The sequence below is a fragment of the Doryrhamphus excisus genome, chromosome 3, assembly GCF_030265055.1.
Source record: "Doryrhamphus excisus isolate RoL2022-K1 chromosome 3, RoL_Dexc_1.0, whole genome shotgun sequence".
In the NCBI taxonomy this organism is placed as follows: domain Eukaryota; kingdom Metazoa; phylum Chordata; class Actinopteri; order Syngnathiformes; family Syngnathidae; genus Doryrhamphus; species Doryrhamphus excisus.
The window spans coordinates 11,980,314-11,996,137 of NC_080468.1; the positions used below are offsets into that span (position 1 = coordinate 11,980,314).

At 40.4% G+C, this 15,824-nt stretch overlaps 2 protein-coding genes across 3 annotated transcripts in view; one reads left to right on the top strand and one right to left on the bottom strand.

Moving 5' to 3' along the window:
- dnm3b (dynamin 3b) overlaps positions 1-15,824 on the top strand; it is a 47,089-nt gene that overhangs the window by 1,009 nt on the left and 30,256 nt on the right. Inside the window, exon 1 of one of the 2 annotated variants that reach the window (XM_058066757.1) lies at positions 15,201-15,535. The exons of the other annotated variant lie outside the window; for it this stretch is intronic. The gene's annotated coding sequence lies outside the window, so the exon portion shown is untranslated. Of the gene's footprint in view, positions 1-15,200; positions 15,536-15,824 lie in introns of those variants that run through there. 2 annotated transcript variants of the gene reach the window in all.
- Positions 970-4,683, bottom strand: LOC131125325 (myocilin-like). The gene is made up of 3 exons (XM_058066759.1): positions 3,900-4,683; positions 2,108-2,206; positions 970-2,050 (listed from the first exon to the last, which is right to left on the bottom strand). The coding sequence occupies exons 1-3, from the start codon at positions 4,378-4,380 to the stop codon at positions 1,257-1,259; spliced, it is 1,374 nt and encodes a 457-aa protein (XP_057922742.1). The 5' UTR covers positions 4,381-4,683; the 3' UTR covers positions 970-1,256.

Below are 15,824 nucleotides of genomic sequence, written 5' to 3' on the forward strand. Positions count from 1 at the left end.
CACTTAAAAAACATAAACCTTATTATGTTAATGAAAAGGCTGCACGGCGTTTAAGTGGTTAGGGCGCGGGCTTCATAGCTAGGAGACCTGAGTTCAATTGTACTCTCGGCCATCTCTGTGTGGAGTTTGCATGTTCTCCCCGTGCATGCGTGGGTTTTCTCCGGGTACTCCGGTTTCCTCCCACATTCCAAAAACATGCTAGGTTAATTTGCGAATTGTCCATAGGTATGAATGTGAGTGTGAATGGTTGTTTGTCTATATGTGCCCTGTAATTGGCTGGCGACCAGTCCAGGGTGTAGAAGACAGCTGGGATAGGCTCCAGCACCCCCTTGACACTCATGATGATAAGCGGTAGAAAATGAATGAATGAATAAATATTCAAGTAGCATTAATTATGCACTTATTTGCTTTATCAGTTAAAATCTTCTATTCCGGAATAAACACTGTTTTTTAATCCAATTATAAAATAATGGAGTGAATATTAGTTACAGCCCTACATACTACAGTACTATATACAGTACATATAATATACACTAGTGAGTCACTTCATCACTTTATCTCCACAGCTTGTCCTCCTATACGGTAGGTTTTATCAAGGTTACAGATTAAACCCTGTCATTAGTGAATGACTCCATCACTCAACTGTGATGGTGAAGGTTGATGGGAAACTTTCAACTGACTGGTTTATGTGGTTTAAGTGATGGTCGTACAGTATACAGTAACTGTAACTGTATAATTTTGTTAAATGGGCATTTAGTGAGTGTGTACAGAACAATACTGTATTGTTTACAGCAAATATTTCGTATCAATACAGGTAAGTCTAGAATGCCTTTTGCGGTGTGTGTGTGTGCAGTAATCTGTTATTGTCATTCAATTGAGATTGACATCTCCGTTTGACATTTGCAAAATGCATGACTGCATTTATTTTAAATGTAGATCAAGTAATGATTCAAAAAGGTGAGACATTATCTGCATTTTATTAAGAACAGTGCAGTACACAACATTTATGACTGAAATGATGTTTGCTTTACAAATCCAAGCACATCCTATTTACAATGGTAATAGAAAAAATAGATTCTTGTTATGCACAAATACAATGGGGGTGGGGCTTTGTCATGGCAACAGAGAGAAAGAGCGAATGACAGGCAGCAAAGGGACGTGTGACATGCATCCTAACTGCTGATTATGTTTTTTTTTTTCAATCACATTGACTTTGATCAGACCCCTCCCACTCTGAGTTTTTTTTTTTGTCCTATTCAGTTGCTAGCCTGGGCCAGTCGAACGTCATAGGTGACCATGTGGAAGTTGTCCCAGGCAAACAGCTTTTTCTGGTCGTGGTTGTAGTCCACCATGCTGTTGTAACGGTACTTGTTCTTGAAGGGCACAGAGAGGGACCGGCTCTCCCTGGTGGCAGTGTCATAGACGTAGTTGACGGTGGTGTTGGCGGCTGTGTAGCTAGCCACTGTGTACAGACGACCACAAACCATGAACGCATTGGCCGCCGTGTTCTTCCTGATGTTGGTCTCCCAGCTCTTCTTCACTTCAAGACTTTCAGGGTTGAGCTGGGAAATCACAATGGCACCTTTTGCCTTGCTCGTGCTGTAGATGGCCCAGAGACCTTGCTCGTCCGCCGCTAGGTCAATGTCAGTATAACCCCCCCATGAGTAGGGGTACTGGCCGTGGAAGCCTGCGTGAGGCAGGTCTCGACGTGATGCCAGGCTCTCTGAGGCAAGGTCATAGCGGATAAGAGTACGGCTGCGTTTGCGCTGGTAGTAGAGGGAACCGCGGTACATTGTCGCACCTGTGCTCTCGACCGGTTCGGGGAGGACAAAAACCTTCATCGGGAATCCACGGGAGAACTGGTCCATGTCTTCATACGCAAACAGCTGACGGACATCTTTGCCCACAGTGTCGATACGCCACACGGTTTTATTGGTGTACTGAGTGCCTTGGGGTTCAGGATCTTGCAACCACACTCCGTACTTTCCTGTGATACCGTCAGCCTTCTGATGTGACACCGGATCTCCCACTGACAACACTTCACCACAACCTGATGAAAGACACAATTTGTGTTTTGCGTTTTAAGCATCAAAAGCAATCAACTTACCAGTGAAATTTCCATCAGGGACGAGGTGGGATGCTGGAACCTCTGTGACCTCAGCCTTCATTTCCTGGTAGGCACCATTACCGAAATCATATCCACCATCTGGCAAAAAAACAATGAAGAGTACATTCTCAAAGAATAGTACTTTTGAGTGGTGCAATACTCTGTTGCCTATACTTTTAGCCGTGAAAGTTACATCAGAGTCTTATAACTAGTCCTATGGGGATACATTAGCGTAGACTGGTGGAAAACCATTCTGAAACGTACCCCATAATTCTGACTAAGGCGCTGCCTTTGTACTGTCAACATTTGTGGCCATGGTTAAGGAACCCGGGAGTCCAATAAAGAACCCTATGGATTGTATTCATATACAGTATCAATCAAATGTCTGGGTACACCTTTTCATTTATAGCTCAAGAAAGTTTTTTTTTGTCCCGTCCAGCCATTGGGGCAGATATTATTGTTGATGTAAATGCCCTTACATGCTAAACAGATTTGCTCTATGTCAGGAAAGGTGTTGGCTACAATTTCCCTGTACCATAAAATTTTATTTGCCGTTATTTGATGTTTTTGTTATGCGTATTTGGAGCGAGCGGACCGGAGCAAAAAGAAACACAGAAAAGAAGAAGAGAAACTGGGGTTGGGGCAGTAGAGAGAGAGACAAAAACAGCAGCAACAAGAATTCCCAAAACAACAACAGTGACAAACAGAACAGTTAAATGTCAATGATGGCTAACGGTCACAATGGAGATGATATCAGTGAAATGAAACAGTCCAACTTACCAGTAGCAATAGTAACAATGAAGACATGAACCGTGATAGTGAACACAATTACAGCCAACAGTAATTAAAATCTCACTGCTTGACATCATTTTTACTGTAATAATAGCATACCAATAGCATATAGCAGTGTTTTTCAACCTTTTTTGAGCCACGACACGTTTTTTACGTTGGAAAAATTTTGCGGCACACCAATAACCAACATTATTTGCTTCTTTCAGCTTTTTTTCCTGATTACGGACTCGCCACAGCAGATCCTTTTGATCCGCATACTAATTTAGTCTATTAAAAAAAGTCTATTAGAGGAACGAGGCAATCAGCTCTGCCAGTCTTTACACCAATGACACGCGACAATGACATAATATTTGCAGAAAATTATTAATACATGTTAATTAAAAAAGTGATATTGAATAATTCCTCATGGCACACCTGACGATTTCTCACGGCACAGTTGTTGAAAATCACTGGCATATAGACATCAGGGATAAGGTGGTAGATTGCGTAAAGAAGCACCCATGTGCTGTGAGTGTCCATATGGAGGTGTGTACTTCTGTGTATACATTCATATATGTGTGCGTAAGTGTGCTCGTGTACGTGAATGCGAGTGTGTGAAAGAAAGTAAGAAAGAAAGTATTTAAACTTTGAACCGGTACTGTAGATTGGTCCTTGGTCCTCGGTCCTTGGTCCTAGCTGCAAATGTATGTACTGAAAGTGATCTGTCATAGTCGTAATATGTTTTATTTATGTGCCCAGCGGGGTTCCCTTTCACCCTGCTGTGGCTATCCCGAAAATGATGAGCCGCCTGTAAACAAGACATTCATGAGTGACAAAGTCGTAATATAAGACTTTTAAGTCTTGTAAATTCCAATGCCCTTATACGGAACCCGAAACCGTAAGACTGCAACTTAACCCGTCACCCCTTTTAAAGACGTCATCGTATCAGCAAGAAGATATTCAAAACCAAAACAAGAGTGATTAATTTGTTTTTTCATGGTCGTCTTAATGATGCACATACCGTTGGCGAGTCTGTGGTTAATATCGCTGCGAGCATCCGCCGAGGTGTTTGTCTTCATGCAGCTCTGCCTGAGGTTATCTGCCTCCTGGCTGAGCTCTCTCACCCTCGCCTGGAGGTCCTGGACCTGTCTGTTCAAGCGGTCCTTGTCTTGACGCAGTTGGTTTCGTTCCCCTGTAAGATGGGAGAAATTTTCCTGGAAGCCCACCTCAACATCAGCTCCCATATCTCTCCTGGTGTCCGCTCCTGCTATCAGGCGGCTGACCAGAGCTTCCAACAGGGTGAGTCGGGACAGAACTCCGTCTATCTCGGGTGTCCCGTTGCCTCCAGTGCAGCTGGACTCCTCTGGGCTGGGTACTGTGAAGGTGTACTGGCAATGTCCGGCGGCGTCATTGGAGCGACGGAAGGATGCTCGGTCTTCAGCCTGGAGTTGACTACCCGAGATAAGGAAGGACAGACACAGAAGAGCCACTTGGAGCCACATTCTGCTGGATACAACTGAATTTTTTCAAATGAAGATTCTCGTCCAAGATTATTCTCGCAACTTTCTGATCGGTGCAGGTCAGAGTCTGAATCCCAGCAATGCTCCGAGTGGGATATTTATACAGTTAACTGTCACAGTGTGGGAGGAGAGAAGGAACGTGCTCGGAAGTGAAGGGTGGGGTGTTTGTAAAGAGCCACGTGCCTCGCCTTTTGTAGCGTGCTCGGACAAAACAATGTGAAAATCACACTGTATCAGTGGAAAAATACACAATACCGTTTTTTTTTCCCCTCCTCCGTAGGGAATTCTTTGGTTGTGTCTCAGCAGTGGTTCATGTCTTTGCAGGATATTTTGACTGGACAGCATCCCCTAATGTGTCTACTGGATGTCAGCTGCAATGTTGTTTACTTCCTCCGTAAGAGATAGTTTTACTATCAAACTACTGTGCCATTTACAGTAATAGCAGTTAATGACCGGTATGGTTCGGCATTGGGGCTGCAGGGTAAGCGTTAAGGAATCTGTGAACGTGCAGGCACCATGTGTTGGCCAAGACTGGGTCTTCATGTTATCCCGAGGCCGACTTGTCTGCACCAATGTAGGCAGGCTACCCGACACAGGTGCTTAGACTGGCTCCCATGAAAGGTTTAATTGTTCTTCCAACCAAAACATATACTTTTCACAACCATCGCATGCTTTAAAAACACCCAATTAATGTCCTTTTAAAGTTGTTTTTCTAGTCATGGGTTCCTCTGTGCCCGGGGTTGCAGACACTGCAAGTGTCCATGATGATGGCGTCAGCAATGTATAATTTCCACTATGGCTATGATATTCTTTTTACATGTTAGTTTGTTTATTTTTGGGCTGCACGGCGGTCGAGTGGTTAGCGTGCAGACCTCACAGCTAGGAAACCAGGGTTCAATTCCACCCTCGGCCATCTCTGTGTGGAGTTTGCATGTAATTGGCGACTCCAAATTGTCCATAGGTATGAATGTGAGTGTGAATGGTTGTTTGTCTATATGTGCCCTGTGATTGGCTGGCCACCAGTCCAGGGTGTACCCGGCCTCTCGCCCGAAGACAGCTGGGATAGGCTCCAGCACCCCCGCGAAAATGAATGAATGAGTTATTTAAAAATGAAATAATGAAATAATAATAAAAAATAATAATATAAATAATAAAAATAAAATTATAAAATAAAAAATAATAATTAAAAAAAATTAATCTCTGCATAAAACTTATTTTCAGAATTTTTGAGGCTCATCTCTGTACTAGCCTGACCTTCTTTCTTAACAGGTCTTACAATGTTTCAGTCATCGTCTGCCTGTCAGATGTTTGTTGCTTAGGGGTTTCTTTCTTCTTTAGGATATTCCAAATGGTTGTAATGGTTCTTTCAATTACCCAATTACTTGTTTTTCACCCATAGACAGATCTATGGTTTTCATGTTGTCATGAGTGACGGATGCGTACGGGGAAGTTTCGAAGCGGTATTCCTTTTATTTTATTTTTCGGGGGGTTTTTGAGCTGGGGTATTCCTGCCTTGCATAAAGTCACACAAAAGCGGTCGTAAAAGAGTATAAATAAGTTAACCCCTGTTCATAATGAACCAGTTCCATTCCATTTTCATTCTTTTATCATTACAGGTGATCCGAAGGGTACAATCTCTTTATTGCTAAAACAAAACAAGCTACTATTGACGCCAAGAACGCCACAACATCAGCAAACTCAACCGTCCTCCCTTTAACACTACACATACCTACCAGGTCACTACAGTATCCTTGAGCAACCATGTTTTTTTTTTTAATGAATTTTGAATTATTGGATTAAAATAACTTATTGAATTGGACCTGTTTTTAAAACTTCCTAATCAACAGCCACTCCTCCGTAACTGTTACAAAATACTTCCCATAAATCCTGATAGTTTCCGACCAGCAGTTTGCACATCTGTGTTGTGTTCCACCAGAGTACTCTGCTGCCTAGTTAACCTGTCCGTTTATGGCCCGTGGCACAGAGAGTCACAGTATTCCACAGTGTTTTCACCACGAAATGTGTGTTTTCTTATATAACATTACGGTGGCTGTAAAAATGTGACTCCAGTCTGTCTGTTTGCCTCCAAAAAGTACAGATCACAACCTGAATACTGATGTAATACTTTGCTGAGATACCCAAAACATGTGCTGAGTATATGTTTAACCAGGATATCCATTTAGACAAAATACACTGAAACCCTGCGAGAGGTCACACAGCAGTTATGTTGCTAGTTCGGTCACAGTTTTTGCTTGCAGTTTATGTTTGCATAGCAAAAATAATCAGCAAAAATAATTTGGTAGACTGGCCTTAATTTCCCACTTGGGATTGATAAAATATTCATTCATTCATTCATTTTCTACCGCTTATCCTCACGAGGGTGGCAGAGATGCCTGAGCCTATCCCAGTTGTCTTCGGGACTCGTCGTCAGCCAATCACAAGGCACAATTTCGACAAACAACCATTTTAAAGTTTTTCCATAATGCATTTCAGCTGAGTGGCATAGAAAGTAAATAGATGGCACTGCAATATTGCTTCTGTCCACCAGAGCAGCTGAGAGGGAGGCTGACATCATTGCAGCACAATGAATGTGTCGCTCAGACAAAATTCATTCATTCAGAGAGGTGGGGTACACCCTGGACTGGTGGCCAGCCAATCACAGGGCACAAATAGACAAACAACCATTCACACTCACATTCACACCTATGGACAATTTGGAGTCGCCAATTAACCTAGCATGTTTTTGGAATGTGGGAGGAAACCCACTCATATACGGGGAGAACATGCAAACTCCACACAGAGATGGCCTCGGGTGGAATTGAACTCGGGTCTTCTTGCTGTGAGGCCTGTGCACTAACCACTCGTTCACCGTGCAGCCCCAACTTAGTCTTGTTTTACAAATTACTATAATCACATTTCACTACTGTATTAAGAAATGTGAATATGATTTGTTTTAGCATGGCTAAGAGTATTTAGCCAAGCTCTTATAAAATTCAGTTCTGCCACCTTCTGAAGGTTTTTTTGTTTTGGCTTAAAACTGAACCAACCATAATCTCTTCTATTGCGGAATTGCATCATCACCTCTTTGTATCTCTTGTAAAATATGTATAAATAAACAGCCTTTTATTGTGGCCACTTCCTGTGCAAATTCACAGGAAATCTGAAGTATTTTCTAGTCATCAGACTAAAGTCCGAGTCAAGTCCCGAGTCATTGATGTCAAAGTCCACGCCATCAAAATTTGAATTCAAATCCACACCTCTGGTTTTTATACATACTACTTTATGTACATAACCACAAATATCAGTTGTGATGTGATTAGTGCAAGTAGAATGTCTGAGGAGTCACTAATACTTGACACCGGAGCCTTTTATTATGCTCTCCTGTGTTTCCTCAATGTACTCTAATATATTGTTGACTATTATTGATAAAACAACAAACCTGTTGATGACTTCCAGTCTGAATGAAGTAGTACTGAGATGTCCATGTGGCTTCCCCATTGAATGACACAGAATTTCCATCCAATTGAGTGGCGGTATTATAAAGGATTTTCTGGGTGAGGTTTAACAACTTTACTAAGAAAAGTAGAAAACATCGCTTGACAGAATATATTGTGGTTTCTGGTATAATCCTCACTGACGACAGCTGTGTGATGTAATTGTTTTCACCCTTTTGGTTAATACGATGATACCAGATGGAGGAGGAGGTGAAGCCGTCAATATTATGGTGGCAGTTACTTCAAAAACCTGCTAAAAAGATACTTGGCATTATGTTTGCTTCATTAAGGATTGACCTTTCATCATTTTGTACAAATAATGTATTATATAACATTATGCAATGGGGAAACGTTACCATTGAAGAAAAACAGAACAGATGAGGAAAACGGAATGACAACTCAATCACGGCAGACACGGAAAATAAAATGCCCATTTTGTCTACAGTTGGACTTCCAAAGTGGAATACTGTCAGTTTTGTCACGCTACTTGACTTCCAAGTTTCTTTCTTGTGAATTCAAAATATAAATGTATTATGTCTTATGTTTCAGCTTCAAATTGTCAACATCTTAAAAAGGGTCTCCAAAGCAGGGTTTTTTTTCTGAGCCGTCAGCATATTTTTCAAAAATACAATTAAACACTTCATAAAAAGTTGACATTTTAAAGATACTCTGAATATACTATGAAAAACCATCAAAAGGATGAATAAAGGTTTTGGGGAAATTAAGTTGGGGGAAAAGTTATAATATTATGAGAATAAAGCCATAATAATATATGAAGAAAATTTACAAGGTTTAAGTTAAAAAAGTTGAAACAAAACCCAGCAGAAATGCAAAACCTAGCTGTGATTTTATGTGAAAAACTAATAATATAATATGAAATATATTATAATATTATATATAATATATTATATATAATATATTAAAATATTCTAACAAGAAAAAATGAGCACCCTTTGAATAAACTTGTAATAGATTTAAGAAAAATAATGTCATACAGCAAAAAAATTAAACTGTTTATAATTAAGGGAGACAAAAAGTCCGACCCCCTCGGTAAAACATATCATAACTGAGATGAATTGAGATCTATCAGTCTTGAAAGGTTTATAAAGCCATTTCTAAAGCTTTGGGACTCCAGCAAACCACAGTGAGAGCCATTATTCACAAATGGCAAAAACATGAAAGAATGGTTAACTTTCCCTGGAGTAAGGGGCCGGCCAACCAAAATGACCCCAAGAGCGCAGCGACGACTCATCCAAGAGGTCACAAAAGACCCCACAAACAACATCCAAAGACCTGCAAGCCTCAAACAGCTTGAACCTTAGGGGTTTTCTACTTTGGAGTAGAAAAGAAAGTAGAAAGTAGTTTTCTACTCTGTATTTTTAGTCAGGCAAAAATTGATCATTTACGGGGAAAAAAAACACACACTAGCTACATTTTTCCAGGCATAGATGAAGACATCGTATTAGAAACAGCCACATCACCAGACATGCTTTTAAAGGTGTGAAAATTGCATAACAAGCCTTTAAATGGGTGCCAATCTGGATTATTAGTTTTCAGTCAGTTGTCAAGCACACAGTGTTCACTTGTAACAGCGCCTCCCCCACTGGACCAACAATAGTCCACTTCTGTTTGGCTTTAAGATGGGTGAGCTATTACTTTTTTCAGCCCAACACAGTGATACCTCTGTTTCTAAATGTTTGTTTTGCAGTTGATGTTTGCTAAATACAAGGATGAAGAGTCTTGAACCAGTCATGATGTGCTATACATATCACTATATTGACACTTACTATGGTACCCATTATGTCATTGGATGGTCATATCACCTCATACTTTGGTACGTGATTTCAAAAAAAAAAAAACTATATTAGGAAAGCAGGAAGTGAACAAATGTAACAGTTACTGATTGTAAAAGTACCAGATGGAGGGGTAGGATTTAATAAGCTTTGCTTCTTCCTACTTCTTTTGGACATGTGGAACTGTGAACTGATTATGTGATGCATTAAATTGTAATCTGATGCATGTTCAAATGAAATAAAACCATTCTATTACCATACCGTGTGATGAAAACTGACATATATGAAAAACGAGGCGATTTTTCTCATAGAAAATAATGTGAATCTATCTCATCCATTCCAGACATCTAAATATTAACAAAAAAGTAAATTTTATTGAGAATAATTATATTTTTACATGCAGAAAACGAGGCTGAATACAGTGGTTCCTTGAGTAACATCATTGATTCGGCCCTGAAGGTCTGACTCAAACCAAAATGGACTCTAACCAAAGCAAATGTTCCTTTAGGAAATAATGTAAATCCAATGAGTCTGTTTCAGACACCCAATGCGAAAATGATGACAAATGAATGCAGGCGGTCGAGTGGTTAGCACGCAGACCTCACAGCTAGGAGACCAGGGTTCAATTCCACCCTCCGGCATCTCTGTGTGGAGTTTGCATGTTCTCCCCGTGCATGCGTGGGTTTTCTCCGGGTATTCCGGTTTCCTTCCACATTCCAAAAACATGCTAGGTTAATTAGCGACTCCAAATTGTCCATAGGTATGAATGTGAGTGTGAATGGTTGTTTGTCTATATGTGCCCTGTGATTGGCTGGCCACCAGTCCAGTGTGTACCGCCTCTCGCCCAAAGACAGCTGGGATAGGCTCCAGCGCCCCCGCGACCCTCATGAGGAAAAGCGGTAGAAAATGAATTAATGAATGAATGGACAGCTGAATATTTAACTAGGTTTGTTAGGAACCTCCTAGTTTTGTTGGGAACCCCAACTTGCCCCAACTGCTTTGTTTGGGCACGATATATTGAAGAACAAGTGCAATATCAAGTGCAAAAACCGTGACAATGTTGGAAAACTGAGGCAAATTAAAAAAAAAAAATCATATGGAAAAAAGGGGCATACAAAAGCTGATTGTTGACTGTACTGTATGTATTTTACACTGCATGATGTTACCTATATGGTGTTTTTGACATCAAAGTCATCACAGTACACACTCTGCCCTTCTCCTTGACATTATAGCACGCTATCGTTACAGTGCCTCACACTCCAGGTATGTGCACAGTGTAAAAGTACAGGTTTACAGGTTTCTTCTATAGCTCCAACACAGACTGTAATTCCATCTAAACGTTAGTGTGTTGTGTAGGTTGAGAGCTGGCTGTTTAAGGCTCTGTGTTACATAACGGGGGCCACTATTTTTCCCTTATTGACGACAGTTTAACAGCAGGGTTTTTTCAGCAGCTATGTTGTCAGAATTGCCTGCCAAACAGGAGAATGGATGTCTATCCATCACGTTCCCCCTGCAGACATTCAAGACACGAGCTGCAGGCAGGCTTGCATAACTCTATAACTCCTGCTTTTATTATGGCATGACATGCGGCCAGCAAACGCTACTTTTTTGCCCAACGTATGGTAAAGATAATGGCAATGTTACTGATGATGCCTCAGTTTGGCGTTAAATTAATTTAAAAAAGTATATTTAATTATATTATTATTATTAATAATAATGTTTATTATATTAAATATTTATATTTAATTATTTAATAAAAATGTAAACCTAAAAAGGCAATAAAATAATACAAACAAAAAATGTAAATAATAAACAGAGTAAATTAATTATTGACTATTAACTTAATAGTAACTTTATTTTATTTTTTGAAATACAAAAAATATACAGTAAAAATGTATCAAATTAATGCTGCATAATTAAAATTTATTAAATAAATTCTACATTTTTATTATTACTCTATTAGCTCATTCAACACAAGCCATTTTTCAAAAGACAACCCTTGTTTCTACCCTTTTCTGTTCTTTAGTAATCAGCAGTAGAACATATGTAAGTTTCAGGAAAATATCAGTTCCTAATTAAAAAAAAAAAGGAGAAAAGCAGCTTTTTTTGAAAGTTACATTTTAAGCATAACTTTCACTTTGACACAAATATTTTTCGCTTATGTGACAGCTCGAATATCAAAACAATAGCTTTATTTTCTTTGGGAAGATGGATTTTTTTTCCTATTCATCCAGAATAAGAGTGGAAAGGGCATGGAAGTTGGGCTCAGCGTCTCTGTTGTAGTTCTTGATTGTCTTGATGGCTTTTTCTTGACTTTTTCAGTGGGACACATGTACAGTAAAGGCCTGTTCCCACATCGTGATTATTCCACAGAGAGTTAAGCTTTCTATCCATGTGCAAAATAGTTTCCTGAGGTCATTTGTTGGCTTTGACATGGGTGAAAGACAAGAGCACTCGTGCAAACGCACATGCTGCAATGACACATGGTTATGGGCTGTGCAATAATGGGAAGGTGCCCAGGGACCAACTTGTTCATAACGACCCCCACCGGGTACTTCTTTGACCTGAAGTCGGAATTTGTTCTCCGTCTGTCAACTAACTAGTAAACATAAGCCGGCAGTAGCTTTATAGTTTTAATGACCTTGATCATTCTGAGTTCGTAGAATGAAACAGGAAGTTGGCCATTAGCTAACCATACCATTCTACGTCTAGATCAGGGGTCTCAAACTCAATTTACTTGGGGGCCACTGGAGCTAGGGTCTGGGCGAGACTGGGCTGCATCAGGTTTTCCAAAAAAAAAAACAACCGCATTTATTAAAAACAGAAAAATGAATAAACTTTGCTTTGGTTTCGATTTTCTACAAAAAAAGCTCTGATAAAACATTCCACTGTTCTCAAATATCTTACTTTTTATTTTTCTACACAAAATAAGATGAAAAATAAATAAACAAATCAAGAATAAAGAAAATCAATCAATCAGTAATAAATAAATAAATATAATAATAACAATAAAACGGCAAATAATAAAAACTTAAGAAACCACATATAGTTGGTGGGTAGACAAATTATTTTTTTCAGATTAAAATGAACAAAGCATTATTAGAGCCCTGTAGACATGACAAAACACGACTATAGTCACATTTATACTTTTTTTATTTACAACATATTGCGCAACTGCAGGGTCTTGAGACACATGCTAACTCGCAAACTAGAGAGCTAGCGACCTAAACCGTAGCCTTCAAGTTATTTCCTTTAAACTTAAATAGCCAAAAACTTACCACTTCCACACGGATAGGGAGGATAACTATTAACAGTTATTTAGCCTTTAACATGAACATTAATCAAACGTAATAATTTTTTCTAGGTACATGATACCATACAGCATCCATATCAAACTTGCGCGGGCCGCACTAACATTAAACTTTCATATCAAGGCGGGGGCCTCAAACTAGTGCCAAACATTTGGCCCGCGGGCTGTGTGTTTGAGACCCCTGGTCTAGATAGATACCTAGGTTGATACTGTAGATAGGAGGCCCTCTTGAGTCACTTAGTATCTCATTCCAAGCGTGTGACGCAGTCAGGACCGTTCATTTATATTTTTAAACCTCTAACGTTGACCTGGGGACCTGCTCTGATGTCACCCCACATACCCCAGGAAACAGGAGATGAGTCGGGACGTGTTGGACTGATGCAGATGTCATTGGATATGGCTGTTCAGAATCTTGGTCTGAAGAATTTAGCTATCCAGAAAGTTCTAATGAAAAAATTATTGATAATCAATAGTTAAAACAAAATTGTAGTACAATTTCAACAACTGTAATTTGATCTGTTTGGAAGGACTGTGCTTTAAGGCTGGAAGTTCAAGACTTTAGACCTTAGATGGCAGTGATTCTGCATCCGGACTCAGTGTGCCCTTGAACTCCCGGTTCTGTTCTTTGCCTGTATGTGTTCATTTAACACAAACATGTTTTTTCTGGTATGCCCCAGGGCTCTGCCTTAGGTCCCCTTTTTCAGTATGTTAGATGTGTTTAAAAAGTCTGGCTTCCACTTGATTCAGATATTAAGAACAGTTGAAAATGAGCAAGGATTTACAATTTGCATTTTCACAAAGTGAAATAGGCTGTTTATCAGCCAATCGCAGGGCACATATAGACAAACAACCATTCACACTCACATTCATACCGATGGACAATTTCATTTATTCATTCATTTTCTACCGCTTATCCTCACGAGGGTCACAGGGGGGTGCTGGAGCCGATCCCAGCTGTCTTCGTGCGAGAGGTGATGTACACCCTGGACTGGTCGCCAGCCAATCACAGGGCACATATAGACAAACAACCATTCACACTCACATTCACACCTATGGACAATTTGGAGTCATTTCCAATGTTTTTGGAATGTGGGAGGAAACCGGAATCCCCGGAGAAAACCCAGGTCTTTCCGATCTCCTGACTGGCTTACATGCTAGTGTTTAAAAAAAAAAATAATAATAATTTAATTAAAAAACATTTTGATCCTTAGATTTGGTGATTCAGCGCCCCATGCAGCAATAATGGCCAGGTAACACCAACCAATAAGACCCTGCACAACCTGAATTTGTGACATTCTTTTGGCTCTACCACTTAAATTTTTTGTCACACAATTTCTCACCGAAAGGAATCCAAAAATCCATATTCTTTTAAAGGCTGTGGTCTTAAACTTTTGATCAGTTGATGAACTACCTATTTCACACTAATGCTTGTTTGTTGTAAATTGCTTACTTTCAACAACTCAGTCCCATTCATTTTTGCATGTAGCTCTACTTTAAAACTTCTTTTTTTATCATAAGTGACCTTTTTATGTAAAACTTTGGTTGCTGATTCTATATATGTATTCCGGTTTTGTTTTCCTTTACTTTGGATACTGAAATATAATATTCTACAATCTCCATATAATAATATTATGAAATCTGACTATAGTGGGGAGAAAAATAGCAAATACTGAATTTCATTGCAACTTCTCAGCATATACAAAATAACAAAGTGACCCTTGCATCCTTTCTTTTTTCAGTATTTGGTTTGGACAACCCTACTTGCTATTTTTATTTTCTAATTCTTGATTGGTTGTATTAAGATGCATGCACCACAATTGTTTTAGTCTCCACTGCCCCCTAGTGTTATCCCAGCTCACTACATGTCCCTGCTTTTTCATGACAGCAATGGAAATGCCAGTTTAAATCGATAAGTTTTCGCTACCTTTTACAAACCAGGTTGAAAAACCGAGTGGATCAACGGAACCAACTCTCAAACAATGTCGTTATAAAGTAAGTATCAAACCAGGAAAGGTTGATCCAAGGAGACGTCCGTATCTCCTGGTATATGCCCAGTGTCGCGGTGATGCGCAGCCGTGCCGCATGACTCACAAGCCAACGTAGCGCGGATGTAAACAGGGGGCGGGCTCAGGTAAGACCTAACCTGCACCCGCGCACCCAATCACGAGGCGCCTCAGTGCTCCTCCGCTCCCTTTAGCGCGTTTCTGATTGGCTGAGCGCGGCGTCGATATGCTGCAGAGAGAGGCGACACTGTGCGAGTCAAGCAACGAGAGAGAGAGAGAAGGGTAAAATGATTCATCTGTCAACGGTGAATTTGTGCTCGGAATGAGAGCCCGTTGACTGACATCCGGTCCGAGCGTTGACGACGCACACTCAGAAGCGGCATTAATGCGCAGGAGGTGCACATCTACGCATTGTTGTGCCGCCCGTAAGCAGGTGGCGCTGCTTGTGTAATCGTGTCTTTGCCTGATCCGAGCGTCCTTTCAGCACTGGACAGCGACCAGGACCACCGCGCATCACCGAGGAGGTCCTGAGGCGGGGTAGGAGGACACTTATTGATTGCATGGGATATATTTTTTGCATATTATGCTGGGTTTATGGTTTGCTTTGAATGCATGCATATGATTGGTGTAAAGATGGTGAGATGCATCCACCAAATGCCCTTGAATCGACAGGCCTCCTGTTTCATGTGTGTGTGTGTAGGAGAGAGGGGGGAGGTGATGGTGGTGGGAAGCAACTGCGCAATTGTCTGTCCCTGTCTGTTCATATCTCTCTTTTCTACACCTCTCTTTCTCTCTCTCTCTCTCTCTCTCTCTCTCTCTCTTGCAG